This window comes from Castor canadensis, chromosome 17 (genome assembly GCF_047511655.1).
Source record: "Castor canadensis chromosome 17, mCasCan1.hap1v2, whole genome shotgun sequence".
NCBI lineage: Eukaryota > Metazoa > Chordata > Mammalia > Rodentia > Castoridae > Castor > Castor canadensis.
Window position 1 is genome coordinate 63,321,991 of NC_133402.1, and position 22,150 is coordinate 63,344,140.

The window sequence follows — 22,150 nt, forward strand, 5'->3', positions numbered from 1 at the left end:
AGTCATTTTTAATATGTTCATTTTGTAATTTTTCTCAGACTGACTTTTGGTGTAGCTCTTCTGGGTACTTGTACTTCTGATTTATTTTGTTTTGCTTATCTCCTGGTGGAGTTACTTCCTTTGGCGGCCTTTTCCTTTCCTTGTGAGCTTATTTTCAGGAAGGATTGTTTTATTTTTCCTGTGGGCTTTTCATGTGCCTGGGTATGAAAGGCATCACTTTAGAGCAGTTTTGTAGTATATGGAATTAGGAGTGGGAGTGTGGCTGGGAAAGGTGTTTCAATTGTCTTGAACATTTTTGTGTTAAATTGTTGGCTTGCATTTCCTGTATCACAACTGCTGGAGTTTTGATTTCTTGAATTCCAGATGGTTATTTTCCTCTATTTCTTAAGGCTACTGGAAGAATCTGTGTGACTAAATGAGTACTTTGAAATTCCAAGCCTTATTCAAAGAACTTTGCTTAAGTTAAATTATCATGAGTAGAAAACAGGTTTCTGATTTCCATATGGAAATGGGATTCTGTCCCCGAAATCTTTGGACTTACACTGAATCATGGAGTCACTAATAATGGTAACTTCCCATTCCAGTGATTTCTCATGTTTCTCACACATAAGAAATTTCTTTTTTTATTCTTCAGAATCTACTCCACATGCAGAAAAGAGTATTTGTTATATAAAACATTTCTTCAGGATTGTAGCGGCTCATTTCAATCCACTGTGTTGTGACTATTCTATTATTGTGAAGAATGGTAGTTACTGTTTTGGGGTCCTTGGTTACACTTGCCCTTCAACTGTTTTCTTCTAGTAATAGACTTCAGTAATATGATTCAGATCTGACCAAACATCATACTTAATTCTCTTGGAGAACTATATGATGACCTAGAGGTAATCTGATACAAGCAGCACCAATCAGAGTCCTTTTGACTTATGTACAAATATTGGGAGAGCAGAATTTTAAAAAAAGAAGCTTGGAGATGCCATTGGTCACATTCTCCTGCTTCATAGAATAAGCCATCTATCTGAAGTAGGATAAAGTGAGGCTAGCACTCAGAGAGAATCAGGACCCAAAGACAAAGAAAGAACAGGCAGCCATATTGAATCATTGAGCCTCACATATGCAGAGTCACCTCAACCCCTATTAAGCTAATCAATTTGCTTAAGCTAATTTGAATTGGGTTTCTGTCACTAATAGTTGACTTCTACACTAATAAATTAAAGTACAATGGGATTGAGATCAGAAACCATCAATATGGATTAATTTTATTTATTTTTGGTAGGTCGATTTGTCATGCATGACTTGACATAAGCAAACCAAATTCTCAGTCATGGGTCTGAGTCTTAGAGAAGCAGTGAGCAAATGTCAGATACAATCTGAAGGAAAAAAGATGGATTAGAACACAGGATAAAGCCAAGGTCAAGTCCTAATAAGGACTTGTCCCTGAAAAGGGACAAAACTGAGATAGGGGAGGTACCAGAGTCATAGTCAAGAAACAGGAACCAGGTATCGGGAATGAGCAAAACCAAAATGCAGCAGCAACAGGCAGGGGATGAACAGCCAACACCCTATGCCTGACTTACAGCTGGATGTCAGCTGAACACTGCTGATCCCAGGGTGCCTTTCCCATTCCTGCCATGTGATGCCACCTGGTGTCTGTGACATAAAACCAGCATGGAAGTGACTGCATGTACAGTCACTTGCCTGTAGTCCTTAAGCAAAAAGCCATAACTTACTCTTCTTTTAATTATGTATCCCACCAGTAATTAGATGGGCATCAAAACAGATGACTTTCATGCTGATTATCAGCTTTCAAGGCAAATATCAAAGTAGAGTATCTCAGAAAGATGTGCCAAGGCATAAAAAACTTGTTTTCATATTAAACAGCTTCATGAGAAATATACTTTCTGGTTGTGATGACAGTTTTCGTTTATTGTCATCAAAAGGCGACACCTTCTTATCATGTCTGGGTTTACAGCTAGAGATCAAATGGGAAAAGTAGAACTAAGGAAAGTATTTACTAGGACTTCTCAAATAGAAGAAGCAGAATGAAGAAGATGAATTATTCATTCTTGGAATAGGTTTTAATTAGAGGATCAATAAGTTGTCTCCATCTGTATCTGAATAAATGCACTCATTGACTCACTAATTGTTGGAGAACCTATTGAGTAATTATCTCTGTGTTGTACGGGATGAAGAAAAGCATAGCCTGCCTTCAAGGAGCTTGCAGTCTTCTTAGAGATGATGCTACTAAGAGAAAGAGTGGACTTTCCTCAGAGGCATATTTTTATAACCCTACACAACTATTTTCTGAGAGGATCTTTCACAGCAAGGTTTTGATGCGCATATAAATTATGTGGTAGCTATTGTGTTTGCCTATTTCAGTGAGAAGTTATTGAGGGTAAGGGATGGGTGACTGTGCCCATCCAATCACCAGCACGCTGCGTAATGTCTGGTGTATACAGGTGCTCAGTACAGTTTTGTTGAATGGCTTTATAATATCTCAAGGTTCCTCTTAGTTGCATGGTTGTTTGAGTCTCACAGCCATCCCATTAACTTTCATGTTAAATTTCCCTTAAGATGCTTGGGCTGTAGGAAGTATCACTCACTCTAAGTGCCAAGCATTCACTGCTATCACACTTTAAATGACATTTTCTAGTAAGAACTTCTAAGCAGCGTAACAGTCTCATTTACAAGAGAAAATTGATGCCCCATTTCTCCTTCCCTTTTAATGAACCACATTGAATTTTCTTATAAGCGTTTGCTTTACGGGGAATAAAGGCACCTAGTATGTATTTATTGTCATCCAAGAGCTGGCTGTTTAATGCCGTCCTTATTTTCTCTCAAGAAAACCGGGGCATTTGCACTCTGTGGAATTATTTTGTAAGAAGACATTTCAGTTCAATATTGGCAATAGTTCTGTTTTGCAGATAAATGGCCCAAAAGATCCAACATCGTCTTTCTGTTCTTTCACTGGTAGAAAAGAAATTCAGACTTCTGTCTCTGTGGGATCTGCATTTAATGCTCTTTGGTAATTATCAACTATATTAATAGGGACTTTTTTGGGCCAGAGTTGGTCATAAGTAGTTTACTCCACTTCCAATAAATAAATAAACATATATATGTACATATATAAACCAAAAAAGAACATAAAAATCACATGTGAGTTCACATATATATATATATAAACTACACCTATTTTATATGTAAATAGTATAGATTTTATATATGTGATCTATGTAATTTATATAGATAAAATGTAGGGTTATATTTTTATAATTCTATATAAAAATCTACACTAACATAAACTATATAATCTAATATAATTATACTGTGATATATAAATAGATAACATATATATATTTGCCTATGATTTCTAATGAAATTGGGTCTTATTTTATATTAAATTTCCCAGTGATATTTACTAAGTCGAATATTACTATTTAATAAATGTAAATATTATATATTAAATTTTCTTATTTGCTTTAAAATACATTTTGAATTTCTTTAAAAAAATTCCATGACATCAATATTAAAATTTGCTTAACAAACTAGTTAACCACTAGTTAACCATCGTGTACAACTTCTTGCTCAAATCAATGCACATATTTTCATGAGAAATTATTACACATGCCCTTAGTTATTTCTTAGGATAAATTTCCAGGAATGGAAATTAAATTATTAGAAGTCTAGTGACTGTTAGTAAATATTGCTAAATTCCCTTTGTAAAAGTTTTATCACTTTTCCCTTTTGCCAGTAATATAGGAGGGTTCTCGTTTCCCAAATTCTGACTCACCCTAAGTATGATTATTCTTTGAGTTCTGAAGATTTGCTTGGTAAAAAATACTCCGTGTTTAGCTTAATGCTTTTGTCACCCATCATGTGAAGTTGATTGTAATTAATACAGCTATTAACCATTGATGTTTTTTCTTTCGTTCATTGTCTATGTATCTGCTTTGCCCATCTTTCTATAATGCTTACCTTTTGTTACTGGTCTTTGCTGCTAGGAGTAACAATAGTTAAAATCTAAGAGTGCCTTGAATGTTAGGAGCCAGGCTCTAAGTGTTTTAAGTTAGTCCCAGCCAATGAGGTAAGAGCTGTGGCCATCACTATTTTACTAAGGAGGCAGCCAAAGCAGTGAGAGATTCAGTAATTTAACCAAGGTTCATAACTAGTAAGTTTGACATATTAAGGAATTAACAATTCATCATGTATATTATGAAGACCATTAACCTATTAATATGTGTATTGAAAATCTTTCCTTGGTTTATCATTTGTCATTTGATTTTGGTAGGTTTTTTTTTTTTTTTTGCCTGCCAGAATGGCTCAAATCAATTATTATCAAGTAAACTGTCTTTCATAGTTTCTGCTTTTGACACTTTGATCATCTGAAGAATATTTAAATAAATATAAGTCAACCACATTAAATCATTTATAGACACTGAGGAACGATATACAATGTATATACTTCATCATCATTGTTCCGTTTATCAAAGTCATGGTCCTATGCAGCAAAAGTATCTGATTTCAAACACTTATGTTTCACTTATCCTAACAGGCGCCCTGCTACTCCTCACAGTATGCATGCATCTTCATTTCTCAATTTATCAGCTCCACACAGTCTGATGTCGTACTACGAGAGATGTGGAACTTCAGTCAACTTAGTCCTAACTTTCCCTCTCCACTCTTCTATTTAACTTGAGTAATATCAATTTTGATTGAAAGTACTTTGAAACTTTAAGTAATATACTTCAATCTCTATTTCTCGATTTATCAACTTTGGGCAGTATGTCATAACTACGTGTTGCATTCCTAATGGGGGAAATCACATGTAAAAATAGTTATTCTCCATATTCTTTGGATCATAAAATACCATATTTATGAAGGAATGCTTCACTGGAAGCAGGTCTATCTCTAGTCATAATGAAACCAGAGAGATCTGTGTAAGTAGAGTGAAAGATATTGATAGAAACGGTAGTATAAATTATAATAAGAATATTTATATTCTATATCATAGACTACACAGATTATAGAGATATAGGGCCTTTCCAACTGTTTTGCTTTGTTTTTGCTGAGAATAATTCCTTAATGCGTATTAACCAACCTCAAAGGGAGTGGGAAAGAAGTTAAGGATTATAGTGGGGGTGAATTTTATCAAAACACATATGTATGCCTGGAAGTATCACAGCGAAACTCTGAAGTACAATTAACACACACTAACAATAAAAGAAGAGAAAAGAAACACAGGCAGTTTATGGCCATACTAAATCACTATATGGGTCATCTAGGTTTGTTGGTTATGTTTCTGTCCAGCAACTACTTTTCCTTTGTCACGGTGACATTATCTGAACAATTCTGCCTTCCCCCAGTCCCAGGTCACAGGACTTGCACGTGGAGCCACTTCTTGCTCTGAACTCAGGGAGCACATTTCTTAGACCTGACCCCATAAATGCTGTGCATCCTCCTGCCCTCGGTGGTTAAAACCAAGTGACTCTGGAACTGCATTAGAATCTACGAGGGGCACCAAGGTTTACGCTGGGAAGGGCAGGGCAAAGCTTCTTGCCATTTCTCTAGAAGAAAGAGACAGCCCTGGGAGATGCTGACAGCCACCTTGTGACCAAAACAGGAAGCTCACCAGGAAGAGGTTGAGTAAGGAAAAAAAGAGGTCGGGCCATTTCTCCTTTTGCTGCTCATTTAAAATCAGTTCACACAGATTCTCTTTTTGCTTATCCCAGTTTGGAGTGGGTTTTTTTGTCAACTGGAACAACTGCACAGTTAATTAGTGGTAATCCTGACACTGATCTTTTGACTTCTAATCTAGGCTTTTTTTCTACTCTTCCATGCCATTTCTGAGATTAATATCTTTGTTTGGGATTCAAAAACACACACCCCTCTAGATCTTGTCACTGTGTCTTTTATATTACAATCTATTACATGGCTTTTAGAAATGCAAACGTATCGTACAGACTTCATTCATGAGCCAGAATGCATATGTGTGTGGGCACAACATGCCAAACCAAGCTAATTTCAGAACTTCTGTGTTAAACAAAGTTACATTTGTTTTAGGACCAAAAACGATGGGTCATTTTAAACCAAAGGAACCTGATATAGCACCCATCATCTGTGCTAGGCATAAGAGTTGTTGTCATCAAATTCAATTATAAGTTAATTGTCTGAAGTTCAGAGGTCATTTGCCTAAGAAATGGTATTATAATTAGGATTTTGCTTATCAGCTAGCACAGAAAAGATGCTTTGATGTAAAATGTGGCTAAATAGCAGAGCACAGTATTGTTACAACACTAACAGTTAAAGATATAAAAATACTAAAACTCTAGAGAATGATTCTTAAGCAAGATTTTCTGGCAGAAGATGGGAAGGTAAAAGGAAATGTACAATCATTCCAAAGGGGCTGTCAAGACACTGTCACAGTCACAGTCATCAGTGACTTGGGTTCTCTATTATACTGGTCCCCACTCATCTATGATTTTGCTACTGCAATTTTAGGTCAACTGCAGTATGAAGATATTGAATGGAAAATTACAGAAATAAACAATTTACAACTTTTAAATAACTTTTATCACTGTTTAGTATAAAAATGCTCTATTTTATTTTTAGCTATTGTTATTAAACTTTTTGCTGTGCCTAATTTGTAAATTGAACTTTATCATGGGTATGCATACATAGGAAAAAACCCTAAAAATATATAGGGTTAGATACTATTTATGGTTTTAGGCAGGTATAGGGGTCTTGGAATTATTCCTCATGGATAAAGGTAGGACTCCTACATACATTGTCAAATCAAAATGTATAACTTGCCTTTTTTAATGATACAAGAATATCTCTATCACTATTCTTTGTGTGTGTGTGTGTGTGTGTGTGTTGCTGAGAGTTGAACCCAGGGCCTCACCCATGCTCCACCACTGAGCTCTAGCTCAGCCCCTTCCACTGTGCTTAAACTTCAAAACCTTTGAAAGGTGGATCTAAGAAAGGGAAAACACAAAAGAGGTTTTCATTTGTTCTTTCACTACACACTTCAAGTACATATCTCTCTTCCCAAAAGGTACTGTCTGGAAAGGCAAATGTAATGTAAACCCAGTGCTGGTGGGAAGAGAGTTGATGGAGGTAGGTGCAGAGGTGAAATAGGGGCTCAGCCTGTGGGCTGCTCATTTCTGAAGGAGGAAACTGGGGTAGGAGTTGCAAGATGCAGTTAGGAAGAACCAGAGCTGAGAGGGCAATGCAGGAAGAGGGAATTTTGTGCAAAGGTGTGGAGCTACCGCCTCGAGAGTTGTGTCAGGGTGCTATTTGTGGTTCAGTGTGGAGGGAAAGGAAAATAGAAGGATAAATATTTTAACTTTTTGTGTGAAAGTTAGGGAAAACCTTTAAATGATATTCAAAGAGGGTTGTCCCAGGGGAACTAGAAAATGGTTGGAAGAGAAAAGGTGGAGATGGAGAATCCCAAGGAAAAGGAATATGTGCACATAAGAAGTTGCAAGAAGAGATGGTTTTGGAGGCTATAAACTAAGTTTCAGAAGCAAGTGAGCAAGTGAAGACAACACACGGGATCTGTGCACAGGGAGGAAGTGGTAAGCAGCAGAGAGCACCGGTGTACAGGTAGTGCAGACCTAGGAAATTGTAGGTATACCGTGGAAAGATGGTAAAGCTTTTGTAAGGCCCAGTGAGGTCCAAATGCACCAGGCTAAAGAAAGAGCCTATAGGTTCTAATATGTGGACTTTGAGGGGGAGGGTGTCAGATGTTTTAACTTGGGATACTTTTGAGTTTAATTGGAATTCCTTGGGGTCATTCTGCACAATGTCAGAGTTGCCTAAACTGGGCAGCACAGGGATTTCAACTAGAATGGCAAATGTCTCCTAGAAAGGAAAAGACCTCACCATAGTGCAATCACAGACTCATGATTGAGACCTTATTGAGACACAGGTAGAGTGGTATTGCCTTGAAGAGATAGGAATAAACTGTGTCGAATGCCCTCCCAGGCTTATGCTCAAAAGCATCAACATGCATCCTTAGAGATTGCATTTTTAATGGGAAACTACTGTGAGTAGTAGCACTAAACACAGAAAGACCAGGCCTTCGCTGGGTGGGACATGCGTCTTTCCCAAGCTCATTTGTGCTTTAGTTTTGCTTTGCTTGGCCTTTTACAACTTGGCAGCTCAGGAGTAAAAGTGAGGAACTCAGAAGATTTTAAGTTTTTTGCTCCAAATAGTCCTTTAATGTTAGTATTCCTTGGACAGAGATCCCTGATGTTCCAATCACTTGTTCTTGGTATTTCTTTGAAAGTATCCTTTAGCATTTATGAATCTGTCCATCTGTGCTTTTGGCTTTTAATTTACACTTGCTGAGACTTTCCTGTAATGCAGGTGGCAAGGTGAAATATAGTTGTAGACTCACTTGAGAATTGCTGAATTCCATGGTAACTTTGGGGTGGCAGCATTGAGAAATGTGAACTGGCCAAAAAAAGAAGAAAAAGACTGGCACTGCTCAGCCTGTTTCTTACTCCCCTCTGTGAGATCTGACTTTTAAAAATCCTTTGTTACTTCACAATACATTTTCAACTGCATTTAAAGTAATTAACACCCGGAATAGAATCCTGTTGTCACATTTAATTATCAGATAGTTACTTTCTCTGGGACTATTGACAGTTGCCCAAAATGTTGGTCTTAATCTAAAACCAAGAAGAGACCTCTGACATAGTGAAAGCCACCAAAGTGGCAGTCATTAAATATAAATGGTAAATGTCTGAAGAAGAGGTGAGGAAAGAGCACCGGCTCTCGGCTCAGAAAGAAAACCGTCTCAGCACAAAGGGAAATCACATTAGCTCTGATGGAAGTTCTGTCAGTTCCATGTGTCATGTGATAACTTAAAAATGTGTGCATTCCCATAGAGCATTGCATTTGCATTGAGAAATGCAAAGTTTTCTGACCTTCAAGGTGTTCTAGTGCCAATTTGCCAAACTCACTATTAAAACAAGAGTGTCTATTCGTTCATTACCTGGACTTGCATGAGGAAAAAAAATTAAATGATAGTCATTTAAAATGAAGAAAGCTCATTTATGTGCATTTTAGGAACCTTCAGTGAACAAGCTAAATATATGCATGAGAAAAAAATCTGTTACCCTCTGGGTAGTATCTTGTAATAAGCTGGAAATGTGGAATCCGTTAATAGTATTAGAAATTAGGTGCCTAATGAATTGTGCCCATTATTGGAAGTTTTCTGTAATAACAATTCCTTAAAAGCTAAAAACTGCCTGCTAGCTCCATAACTTAGAGAAAAGCTACTGTTAAAGACATCAGGAATTGTGTCCAAGTGGAGTCGTCTTCCACGTGGTTAAAGAAACATAGACCGACTTCGGGTACTTACTATGTGAGCACTATGGCCACTGCATCATTCAACACACTCTCCCCAAACAGGAGTGCATACAGGTCAGGGTCAGCGTGCAGTTCATGGAAAATGGCCAGCACCGTCACTAGGAGGACAAATACAAAGATGATGGGTTAGCTGGGACACAGCCATGGAATTTTCCTTGGTTGTGGTCACTTCTAAAAAGCATTCATTAAATATCAATTGTCTCAAATCCATCCTCCATCCCGACACCAGACCTTTATGCAGAAACACCTGAGTATGCCATCCATTTCTCAGAGATTTCTCTGGGCTCCTCAGGGCTTACAAGGAAAACCTGAGCTCTATAGTTCAAGTCCTGAGCAAGCTGCACCTTGTTTACCTTCCAGCAACATCTCTCCCTCTCTCTACCTCTTGCCCACCTTTTGCTGCTTCCCTCAAGCCACATGAACTTGCCATAATTTTCTAAGTACACAACATAGTTTCCTAACTGCTTCTGCATTTTGACTCCTTTTTCTATCAGAGCAGAGATTTCTTTCATTCACTTGCTGTCATTCCCTATTTCTTAAATGCACAAACATACACACGTTCTCTTGCTCCTAGAGACGCCTTTATTCGTTCTTTAAGAACCTTTCAAGTGACTCCCTCTAAATCCCCTGACTTCCTCAGCAGCCACCTGGCTCATTCCTTTGTGATCCTAACATCTGGATCAAATCACAATCTTACTATAGAAGGAACTGTGAGCTGCCTGGGGACAGGGCCCATCTTTGGAACACTTAATAACTGATGCATGCTTGCATGAATGAATATTGTTACAGTGGCCTACTCCTGTGAAGGGAGAGGTGGCTGATACCCGGTTCTCATTTGCTCCTGAGATTATATTCAGCTATACAGACAGAACTAATGTTCCTAAGAGCAGGACTTGTTTCAGGTGGCCTGCTGCACGGTTACCAGATGCAGCATACTTGCCTTGAGCGTCTGTGACTACATCAGGACAATAAATAATCTGTGTTCATCAAAACTTTTCAGTGTCTTGATAGTTGAAACAGTTATGCAACGTGTGAACAGCAGTCATTAGGAAAATGATGCATTGAACTGATTGCCAAGGGGGAATGAGAGTGGTTGAAAATGATACTGATGGTAAAATTTTAAAGCCGAGTGGGTATTTTCCTCTCTGTTCTTCTTATTTCTTGGACTGTGAGGATCGTAACTACATTGCATAAAAGAGTGCTATTGAGAAAAGGCAAGAAAGGCAAGTTGAGTTTGCAGCTTTTACAAGTAGGATTGAGACGTTTGGAGTTCTTCCTGCCTGCCACAACAGGAATCATGGAAGGATTTTAATAAGAGGGATACAATCTGACTTGAACTTCAGAAATAAAGCTCAGGCAGTAGAGCAGAGGGCAGAGTGAACAGATAGCCAGAGGCTTTCCCAATGGTTGCAGTAAGAGACAGGTCTCTCTAGGACAGGGAAACAGCTGGATTCAGGCCCCCAAACTCCTGAACGCACTGTGCCACCCTGCACATTTGCCATGCTGGGTGCTGACAGGCCAGTATGCACAGTGCTCTGCACTTCGCTCACTCATTGGTTCTCATCTTCCCTGTGTGTCACCAGCCCAAAGCAGTGCTCCACCATACTAAGCCATTAGTGGGTAGATGAGTGGGAAATGTTGGTGAGGACAAGATATGTGGGGTACTCCCAAGATCTGCGGGGTACAGAATGGTTGGTCTTGGTGCTTGAGAGGCTGTAAGGAATGACTCTAGATTTCAATCTCTTGTAAAACATGTTAAGTCTATTTAAACACAATGCATTGTACACTTGAAAATGGCTGAGAGCAGTTTTTAAGTGTTCTCATTACAAAAAATTGATAAGCATGAGAGGCAAATTAGCTTGAGTTCATCATTTCATAATGTATACATATTTCAAAACATCGTGTTGTATACATAGGCATATAAATTATAATTGTGAATTAAAGATCAATATTTTATTTGCTTATTTTTCTTAAATATTTTATTTTAAAAGAGAAGAAAATTCTGTAAGAATCCCAAACAAAAATGAAGGAAAAGAAATGTCATAAGTTGGGATGACAATTGGCCGTATCTCATTTTTTTAAGAAACCATGCATAGAATTAACTTCATTCTCCAGGCTGAGTGGGGTCCCATTAATTATACTAGGCAAAATGGCAGAGAGCTACTCTGAGCTAGTGGGTAGCTGTTAACATTTGCCACAACCCTTAGCCTTTGCAGATGGTGACTTACTCTGTTAAGTAATCTTTTTCTGCTTGGGTAGAAGACTCTGCATCTAACCAAAGCAAAGAGGTTCCAGTTGAGGTCTGAGTTAGCAGTTTATCCCTCTTTTCTCAGATCTTGTGGAATACGTTCTTTGATGGAAAATTCTATGACTGTGGCTCCATTGTTGGTTTTAGACTTTGTAGCTATTTATTTGTATTTCTGAGCTCTGAAAAGACTCCGTGCTCCTCTCCACTCCTAGGCAGGTTTACTAGGCTCACACATAGGAATGTAAGACTGTGTGTGGGTTCCTTTCTCCACTTGCCCAGTTATGGTTCCACTCTGTCCTGTGGGGATGGGGTCTGCATCTTTCCAGGCAGAAACTTAGACCTTTTTGCGGAAAGCCTTTTAATTAAACATGCAGTTTTGTTTGAAACTACTCTACGTTCCCACACTCTTTTTGAACAAGGAACTGAACTGCATTTCACAAATGATATCCCATGCAAAATAGAAAGAGATTGCTTTGTGCATTCCTATCCGCCATGAAGAAGTGGTACAGCTTTGAAGTAAAGCCAGGCAGTGTGTCCTGTGAGAGGGAGTATTTAGTTAGGACCACAAATGAGTCGAATAGGTGAGTCAGGAAATTAGCCACCCACTCTGCTGCTGATCTTGGAACCTTTAAAAAACCTCACTTAATTAGCTCACTGGCAGGGCTCAATCTCACACACGATGACCAAGACTCTGCAACACCTTCCCAGGACGGAATCTCCCAGTACAGCTGTGGACATGCTCACAGCGGCTCTGCTCACACCTTGCTAAGTTTGTAGGGGACAGCCCCGGCACAAGACTGGGCTGAAAAGCAATAGCATAAGGAAAGTATTTTAGACACTATGTGGACAGGCAGAGACAAGACACAACCAGACTTCTTAAACCTCTGATTTTATTAAGGGCTTTGGTGATTTTTGCCTTTACCACACTTTAATTCCATTTGCCTTTTTGTGGCAGGTTGTAACATGGCTTGGAGTTCCTTCTCTACACAACCTTTTCCTACTTGATTGTCTTAGCTACAGACAATTTCACTTTGCCTTTCAAGGTGGTACAAGGATGTAAAAGTGCATATGATCTTATGCTCAAGTAGATAAACACACACACACTGATAACTGAGTCCTGAGAAACGCCACTGGATCACTGGAGTACTAAATAGTTTCAGCAGCCAAACAGAAAAGGGCCACTGGGGGAGGGGTGAATGGCAAGACAATGGTGTGGCCAGAGCTTCTGAGAAGCTGGTGAGGAGGGATGGAGAGAAAACATCAGGGACCAATGCATGAGTCAGATGTCACAGGAGGCTGAAAATGTGGAGGGTATCTGTTGGGGGGATGAATTCAAGGTTAAGACAAACTGTTAAGGTCAAATATAGGACAATTCTCAATCTGCAAGAGAGAAACCTTAACTCTGAAATAATATTGTTTTTATTAATTTCTTTGTCATCCAAGAGCCTCATCCCCTACCACAATCCTATTGTAGCATCAAAACTAACCTTTGCTTATCTCACAGGAAACACCCATTCCTAGAGATAAAACAACAGATAATGACTGTCCCCCATTGCTATCTCAACGTGCTACTGACCCATTTTTTTTTTCTTTCTTTTCTTTTTTCGCAGCACTAGGGTTTGAACTTAGGGCCTTACACTTGGTAGGCAGTCCCTCTACCACTTGAGTTACATCTCCAACCCTCTTAAATGATGTCTTGCATTTCAAAAAAAAAAAAACTGCTTGAACTTCAAGTGACCACTTTCTTGATAGTCTTTTAGTAAGCCTTAAGTCTTTAGGGTGATTTAGTGACAGTCCCTTCTCTGGAATCTCTGCTAGCAGCTCTCTGACCCATATTTTCTTGATGTTTTATAAGGAATTTGAATTTCAAATTATATTTTAATGTGGTAGCTCTCAGCAACCTAGTACAAGATTTGCCTGGGTCGATAGACAACAAGACACAATTGTTCCTATTCCTGTCATCCTGAGTCATCATCCGGCCTTGTCAAAGTGCTGGCTCTCCCAGGAGAGTGTTCTCTATGGTTTTCTGTGCAAATCAGTGTGTATGACACTTGCTCATGACATGTGGAGAATCAGAAATTCTCGGGTTTCTGCAAGTGAATCTGTGTTAGACCTGACAGGTGGAGAATCCTGGTGTTCTCCTAAATAAGGCAGTGTTCTTTTCCAAAAGTGATTTCTTCCTGCTGGGGCAGGACGATGGGAGAAGAAATTCTCCTGTACCTTTTCCCACTTTCCTGAAATATTATACATGGTGGGATTTTAAAGAGACGATACTTAAAAAGTTGTGGCATCTGGGTACAGTCTGGAATAATGGAATTCTTTTGAGTGTGAATCCTCTGTGAAGATTTGGTGGCAGAATCAGTGCATAGATGGGTTTTGCCAGTCAAGTTCTAGAAATATAGCTAGAAATCCTAAACCTTCTGAACTGATTCCAGGTCTGAACTACTAATGATTATATGTTACTATGTTGAGGTCACTCTAAATTAGACATTATACAAATCACCGTAGAGGATTTATCCCTAAAACACTGCAATTTTATTTTGCTCCTCAATATGATACATGATTTTGGCACCAAGTTAGTAGTGGAAAAGGTTCTATATGCAAGCACACTGTTGAAACCCATCTCAACCAGGGTTCCTTGGGAGAGACAAGCTCCAATTCCCAGGGCAGTGATTTTGAAGTGTGGCTCAAGGACCCCTGGGGGTTCCTGAAACCAACCAAGGAAGATCTTCAAGGTCAAAACCATTTTCATTTTACTTGCAGTTTTAAATTTTTGTTCTTTCACTCATAAGCAATGGAGGTTTCCAGAGGCTATGTGATGGGCACTACTGCAACAGGTTTAGTGCAGAAACAGATGGAGAATCCAGCTGTCTCCTCTTGCACCCCAAATTAAAAAATCTTGCAAGAAAACTCCACAATGCCACTCTTCTCACTGATTTCTTTTGGAAAATAAGTTTATTTTTCATAAAATGTGTTATTTATATTAACATAAATTATTGCTATTTTAAGTAAACAAAATTATGTTTTAAGATATGTCTTAATTTCCAATATGACAAATATTAATAGATATGATATGTGTAAACAGAAACTCTTCGGGGTCCTTCCTAATTTTGATGAGTTATGAAGGGTTCTGATAGTGAAAAGCCTGAGAACCACTGTTCCAAGATATTTGTTGAGGTAATGACTAAAGTAACTTCCTGCCTTCCTGCCCAATGGAAGTGATACTGACTAAGCATCATCTTTGAGGGAAAAGAGAAAACAGTAACTGAAGTTACTTCCTGTGGACTTAATTCTCAGGTTGGATTTCTGTTGAGCAAAGCTCTCTAGATCTTGATATCTTTTCCCATGCAATAACCAAGTGATTCTTTTGGCATACATACAGAGTGTTTCTAATAATTCTTAAATGAGTAGCATTATTCTTTTCACATTAATTCCACTAGTGTATTTTTAGATTCACATTTCTGTCACTGGTATTTCTATTTGTTTAAGACCTTTTTTTGAAATATAAGTGCATTGAGGGGAGAGATTGCTTCTTCAGTGGATGGATGCATGATAAGAACATTGGCTATTACACACTCTTTCCTGACTTTAACCATGGCTGCATGGTATTCAAGAAAAAAATCTACTTCCTCATTTGCTTAAAAGCCAGAAATACAACCCCAGCAGTCACTGAGTGTAGGAAAAGGCAATTAGAAGGACGTGAGGTTTGACATGAAGACAATTATGACATATAAAGACTGGAGATGGAAAAATCTCATAATAAATCCAGGCAAGAAATATTTTCTGGGTCTCATATCTGGGAACTTATGGACTGAAATCTGCTGGCACAAAGCTAGGGCTTTGAAATTTTTCCGAGGTACCTACAGCACGAATATTCTAAATTTAACATTAGCAAAGAACATAAACATTTAACAAAGACCCAATTTTCTCACCAATGGGGTTTAATGAGCCATGGTGTAGTTTAATGGGGATCTGTGCAGTATACCCAATATCTGAGGACAGATGACTCACCCTGTCGCACAAAGCATGGTCCAATCAGGATTATCACTTAGTGTTTTGCCATTTAAAAAATGAAAATGGTGGGCAAGTGTTTACCTAAAAGTCATTAAATAAATCCAAAGGAAAGCCCAGTGGAGTCAAAAAGCAGCCAAAGTTAGGATGGGTGACTGACCAACACTTGGAGGTAAAAATAGCACTGTGGCTCATTGCTTGCAGCAATTGTAAGGAAAGAGACAAGTCAGAAGACAACTGTGTAAATCATGGTGATGGCTGAAATAAAAGAAGGGGTTCCAAGCGAATTTTTCTCTTTCTATAAATAGATATGAAACAAACAGACATCTTATGCCGTCATATCCCAACCTGGGGGAACGAGCCTGGTGGGCATTATAGAACTGTTTCAAAAGGAGGGCAAATAGTCCTGCGTTCTAGTCAACAGTGCAAAGCTAAGTAACATAGAGAAGCATCAACAATGGGCCTCTGTGACTGCAAGAGCGGAAAGACAGGAAGAAAAGGGTCATATCTGGGAATAAGGATGTACCTCGGTCGTAGAATACTTACTTGCTTAATATGCATGAGGTCCTGGGCTCAGGCCCTAGCACTGACGTCGGAGGGTTGGAGCTTGGGGATCAAACCATGACAGTGACATGGTCTGTGTCACTGCCTTGTGTGGGAGGCTGAATAAAGCCCCCTGCCCAAAGATGTCTACATATAAATCCCTGGAAACTGTGGATATGCTACCTTACATGGCAATAGGGGCTTCGCTGATGTAACTACGGTGAAGGACCTTAAAACAGGGATATTATGTTAGATTGTACGAGATGTGAGTTAAATTGAATTATATGAACGCTGAAAAGTGAGAAATCTCTTAGGCTGGGGTGAGAGATGCAACTGAAGAGAAGTGAAAAAGGAGAGAGTTGGGAAATTTCCAAGCCCTTGATGGCTTTGAGATACAAGAGCTACTTGCAAGGAGAGAAAGCCCCCACAGAACCAAGGGTGGCTTTTCTGGCCACTGGGGGAACAGGGGAACTCATTTCTGCGACGGCAGGGAAGTAGGGAAATGTATTCTGCCAACAACCTGAGTGAGCCTGGAAAGATGGTCTTCCTAGAACTTCCTGAGAGTCAGCCAGCCAATGCCTTCATTTTGTCTTGGAGCAAAGAACCCAATTGAGCCAACTCCGATTTCTGACCTTCAGAACAGTAAGATAATAAATTTGTGCTGTCATAAAGCACTAGGGTTGCGGTAATTTATTATGATGGCCCTAGAAAACGAATTCATTCTGCTCCCTCTCACAATAGCAACTTCCAAGTGATGGGTGAGCTAAGCACCCAAACATTTGGCTTTTTAGTACATGAGTCCCTGAGTGGGGATGTGGTTGGAATGACCGTATTCTCAGCAACTACACGGTTCTCCTGCCCCTACTGCACCACTGGCAAAAGAGACATCACTTAGAAAAATCCATGGTTTATTTAGCAAGGAAAAGCCCAGGCCAATGAGGGCTTTAGCTATGTGTGTCTACAGACCTTCTACACTGGTGTAGTTATCCATGTTTATGCTTCTTGGTGAGATTGTGGCACACGACAGATCACTCATCTCCTCAGAATGTACTGTTTCATAGCTAATCCAATCTTTTTATTCCTCCATGTTTGTCCTACCTGGACTGCACTGTTGAACACAGTCACTGTGAGGAATTGGTGAGATGGGAATGATGAATCCCAAACCAGGAGGCGATGCCACAGGGCAGCTCTCATGATAGAAGCAAATAGCGGCCATTTTAATTTTCTTCTTTGAGCCTTTTTGTATTTTTTTAATTTTCTGCAATAAAGATGTATTATTTTTATTTTTAGACTCGGGATGGAAAGCCATTTGGATATATGTGTTTGTGTGTGTGTGTGTGTGTATATACATATATATATATATATATATATATATATATATATATATATATATAATGGCACAGTGAAACTCCCTGTATAGCTATCTTAAACAAAAATGCCTTTTTTCAAAAATGGAGAACAGGAAGGTAAAACAGGTCCTGTCTAGAGATTGGTACCAGTTGGCGAGTGAGGGGAGAAGGATATAAGGAAAGAGTGAAGGAGGCTGAATGTAGTGGAAATACTCATGTATGAAAATGGAAAAACAAGAGCTATTGAAACTATTCCAGGAAGGCGGGGGGAGATAAAGGAGAATGAAGGAGGGGGTGAATTCAACCATGATATATTATAAGAACTTTTGTAAATGTCACAATGTACTCCAGTACAACAATAATATAATAATAATAAATAAATTAAAAAAATAAAGTTGGGCAAATTGAACAAGAACATAAAGCATGGTACCCAGAATTCCTTTCCCAAGACAATGGATGCTGTATGTGAGGACCTAGCCCCCCTCAGGACTTCTCCCTGGGAGAAGTTCTTCCAGATTGAGGACCCCTCTATGTGGCATGGCACTGTGACTCCCTCCTATCTCTCTAAGGCCTCTCTTCCTTCATTTGGGGGAGAGTAAGCGCTCATGGTTTTCCTTCAACCTTTCCAGGCTCTCTTTTTCTCTCCTTTTAAAAACACATCCCTTTAATACAAATGTTGCCCAGGAAAAATTACTCAGTTTCCTTTTCACTGTGCAAACTCTTCCTGAGTTGTCTCATCCACACTCAGTTATCTCAGTGTTGAGCCTCGTTCTTCCTCTTTCTCAGATAGAGATGCCCATATCCCTCCCCTGCCAAGAGAGCCTCACCCGGAGTGGTCCTCCACGAACAAATATTTACTAAGCTCCTATGAAGCCAGCACTAGCAATGGAAGTTCTAGAGGTACCCCAGTACCTAACAACCAGCCTCAGTAAATATGCAGCTTTTGCCCTTGAATTCCCCATCTCAAGGAATGGCATCATTGCTGACCCAGAAGATTTTTGTGTTTTTAAAAAAATTCTGATTTATCTTATTTGCCATGGAAAAATCTCTAGCTTTAGAGAACACAATATTAAGAGTCAAACCATACTTTGCAGTTCAGTAGTTTACAAGGTCAGGCAAGGAGAGAAAAAGAAATCCGTTCCCGAGGTTGTATTACCTCACATACTGCAGTACGAGCTAGCTTTGTCATTTCTGAAACTTTAGCCTTCCACAGTAATCCTTTCTAGACTGGAAAATAGTATAAGAATAAAAAAGTTCAGTTGCAGATAAATGCATTTTCTTATGAATGAAAGCAGCATTCTTTACAATAACCCCTACAAGAAGTAACCTCCAAACACTTTAACTTTCTTTAAACTGGTCCTCTTGGATAAAAAGTTGGAAATCATTGGTATCAGTTGTTCATCTATGTGACACCTTGATGGTTTCTGACAAGCAATGGCAATTAGTTTTGATTGCTGAATGAATGAATGAGTGGATGGGTGAATCTCTAAAGTCATAACAGATGGTTACTTCTTGAGGCTCAGTGCAGCCCTGCCCCTTTTGTATTGTGCCCTGGTGGTAGTCTCTACTTTGCCCTCTCACCAACCTGACAGTGCTTGTCACAAAGAGCTGTCTCCTCCATTTTTGTTAAAAATAATACATGGAACAACAAAATGTTTCTTATCTGAAGCACATAGGCAAAAGGTCAACCCTTGCTCTAGAAGGACGGAAGCTGCTTCTGAAGAATTCCCGAGTCTTTGCAAAGCAAGAAGAACCAATCCCAGTTTGCTATCAGTGGGTGTTCTTCTGCCCTAGGCATCTTTCCCTTAAGGAGGAACTCACTTTCAGGGCTGTGTAAGTACTGATTCTGTGGTTACATGATTCTCAGAATGAGTGCCTCCTTAAATTTTACTCGGCAATTGATTCACTTTTCATGGTTTTGGCCTCGCCACTCAGGCTGACCCCTATAAACAGAAATACTCTTTAAGAAATTTCTGAATCCGGTTTGTTCCAACACTCAACATCTTCGACACATAAATGGAATGTGTGGGGTGGACACTGACTTTCAAAACTTCTGTCCTGCAGGTCTGTCTTTGAACATTGCTGAGAATGAACTGCTTTCATTTAAACAGAGTCATTCTGTTCCCCAAAGCAACAAGCCAGAGAGGTCTGTCAACCACAGCTGTTTCCCAGCTGTCCACAGAGTTGTTGAATTGCTTCAAATGGTTTTTCAGCCTGCTCTTGAAATCCCATCCTCAGAACACCTGGAGTCTAGCTTTATCCACTTTCAATCCTGAAGCATTTATAGAGTTGGATGACATCTATTATTGTCTCCAGTTCTGTTCTGTGGAGCTGACTTTCCATAACTGGGCTTCTAACTTCCGAAGCAAGACCTTTGTGCAAAGACCTTGCTTTTCATAACTGTGTCCTGAGGTAGTGAACGTGGATAGAGAAACTTGACTCTGAGGTCAAGCTCACCCACCTGTGATGCAAATGAACTTGATGATCTTACGCCAGTCACTTAACCTCACTAAGCTTCAAATAAGCTTCACAGAAAGTAAGAACAAAATGTTTTCCTCTCTCATAGGTTTTTGCAAAACGATGAAATGGGATAACTTATGGCATATTCGTATCGCAAGTACATAAATGATGGTAGTTACTATCAGCTATCGTTCATGTTATCAAAGCCATCATGACTGTCCATAAAATAGAATGACACCTTCTACTTGTTTGTTTTCTTTTTGACGCTCAAAAATGACTTAAAGAACAAAAACCAGATATTACCAAGAAAGGAGAGCGAGAAAGTGTTCCCTCCCTCCCTTCCCTTCTCACAATTATCCCTTGAATTTCTGCATGTAGAAAGAACACCTAATTTGTAATTGCGATGCTTCACTTTCTCTTTCTGAGTCTTAGGGGCCTAGTCTAAAATGAGCGGATTAAGAAAGAGTGTCTTCAAGGTCCTTTCACATAAGTTTCAATGACTCTCGGACTCCAAATGTAGATTCCAGACATGGAATGTTCCTGTTTTCCTCATTTTGCCCATGGAGTCCTGGTTTGGGGTTGGGATCAAGGATGTGATTCGTAGAGTTGCAGAGCCAGAAAAGCAGTGGGCAGATCAGTGTCAGGAAAGTTCTCAATGAGAAAATCAACTGACTGTGGTGATGATTAAATTAGATGGTATGTTTGTGTACAGTTAATGACTTTTCTCCCAGATGACACACTCTCTGGGTAGACAAATTCAGGTGGGGCTTTTAATTTTGTGCCAACTAGTGGATTTGAGTTGCTTCAACACATTGACTCAAGTGCAATTATTTCTTCAATGGGTGGAATAAGGACATTACTGATTTTAGAGCTGGCTGAAAGTTAGCTAAAGTTGGTAAGATATTTTGATCACAGAGATGTTAGTCTTGCAAAAACACAGTCTAGAAATCCAGGGAAATAGAAACTCTGCTTTTATATCCAACTTCATTGACATAAAATGAAAGATTGAGTCAATCTTAACATTTCTCTGCACCTCAATTTTTTCTCCTAAGAAGTAGGTCTTCTCTACCAAGAAAAAGATGGGAAAAGAATGGAAACACTGTGTATTGAAGCTATTTGAGTTCTTTGAAAGAGATGCACAATATAAATCCAAGCTGTTATTTTTATTTCTGAGTAAATTTGCTCAAGAATAGAATCCGGGTTTCTGTGATGGTGTTTTATAGACTTAGGTTTATTTAGAGGCTTTTAACTGATGCTATCTCAGTGTGCTTACCACGGAATCGGACAGACAGAGAAAACAGTCAAGTACTGTTCAGTGACAGTGTATGCAGGTTTGAAACACAGATTGCATAGTGAAAATGGCTGGCCTGTCTGCAGGGTCTAGAAGGCTGCTGGTTTTGGTGGGAAATACTTTGGTCTAATATCCTTTGACTTCTGCAGAGGTGTAATTCTTTTCCCCTTGCAACTCAATGAAAGCACATGAATATTCCCCACTACTGTTCTCTATGGCAGTAGCTGTGCAGTATTTCTCTTCCAAATATTAGACACTAAAGTCACCCAAGTTTCTCGATAGATGACTGAGCAAATAATTCAGGAACATGAACTTTAGAAGTGAGCATTTATTTTGTTATCTTTAAGAATATGGATATAAAATCACCTTGAGCTTTTCCTATACTGCTTAGCCAATATTAAATGAATGTTGTCTTTGTTCTCTAAGTCAGTCCTCATAGTGAAGGACCTGCTTTGTCAATTAAATCTTATTTTTTTTTGGCCTGTGAATAAAATTTATTCAGTTTTCTCTTGAATTCTTATGTAGGATGTTGATGATGCCAGTGATAAGAAACCACAAACCTGGCAGTCTGAAACTCTGAAATGCAGAGTCAGGGAGGGCCAGAAGGTGAAAAAGAACAATATATATACATGATTTTAAAAAGAGGATGTGATTTTAAACAAAAGAAATAAATAAAGACCACAGTTAAATATTGAAATACAACAGTGATCAGAGACACTGAAGGAAAAGAAAGCTAAAAGGTAAAAACTGTTCTGGTGATGCCAGTGTTTGTAATCACTTCTTCTGTGATTAAAAAAAAAAAAGAAGACTTTAACCATGGAGTTCAATAACAAATGAAAAAAATATGAGAGACAGCCCAATTAAGTCACCCTT

At 39.0% G+C, this 22,150-nt stretch overlaps 1 protein-coding gene across 1 annotated transcript in view; it reads right to left on the reverse strand.

Moving 5' to 3' along the window:
- Positions 1–22,150, reverse strand: part of Slc9a9 (solute carrier family 9 member A9) — a 511,055-nt gene that overhangs the window by 328,501 nt on the left and 160,404 nt on the right. Inside the window, exon 6 of the mRNA XM_074059491.1 lies at positions 9,368–9,473. Coding sequence (XP_073915592.1) covers positions 9,368–9,473 — 106 coding nt within the window. The remainder of the gene's footprint in view (positions 1–9,367; positions 9,474–22,150) is intronic.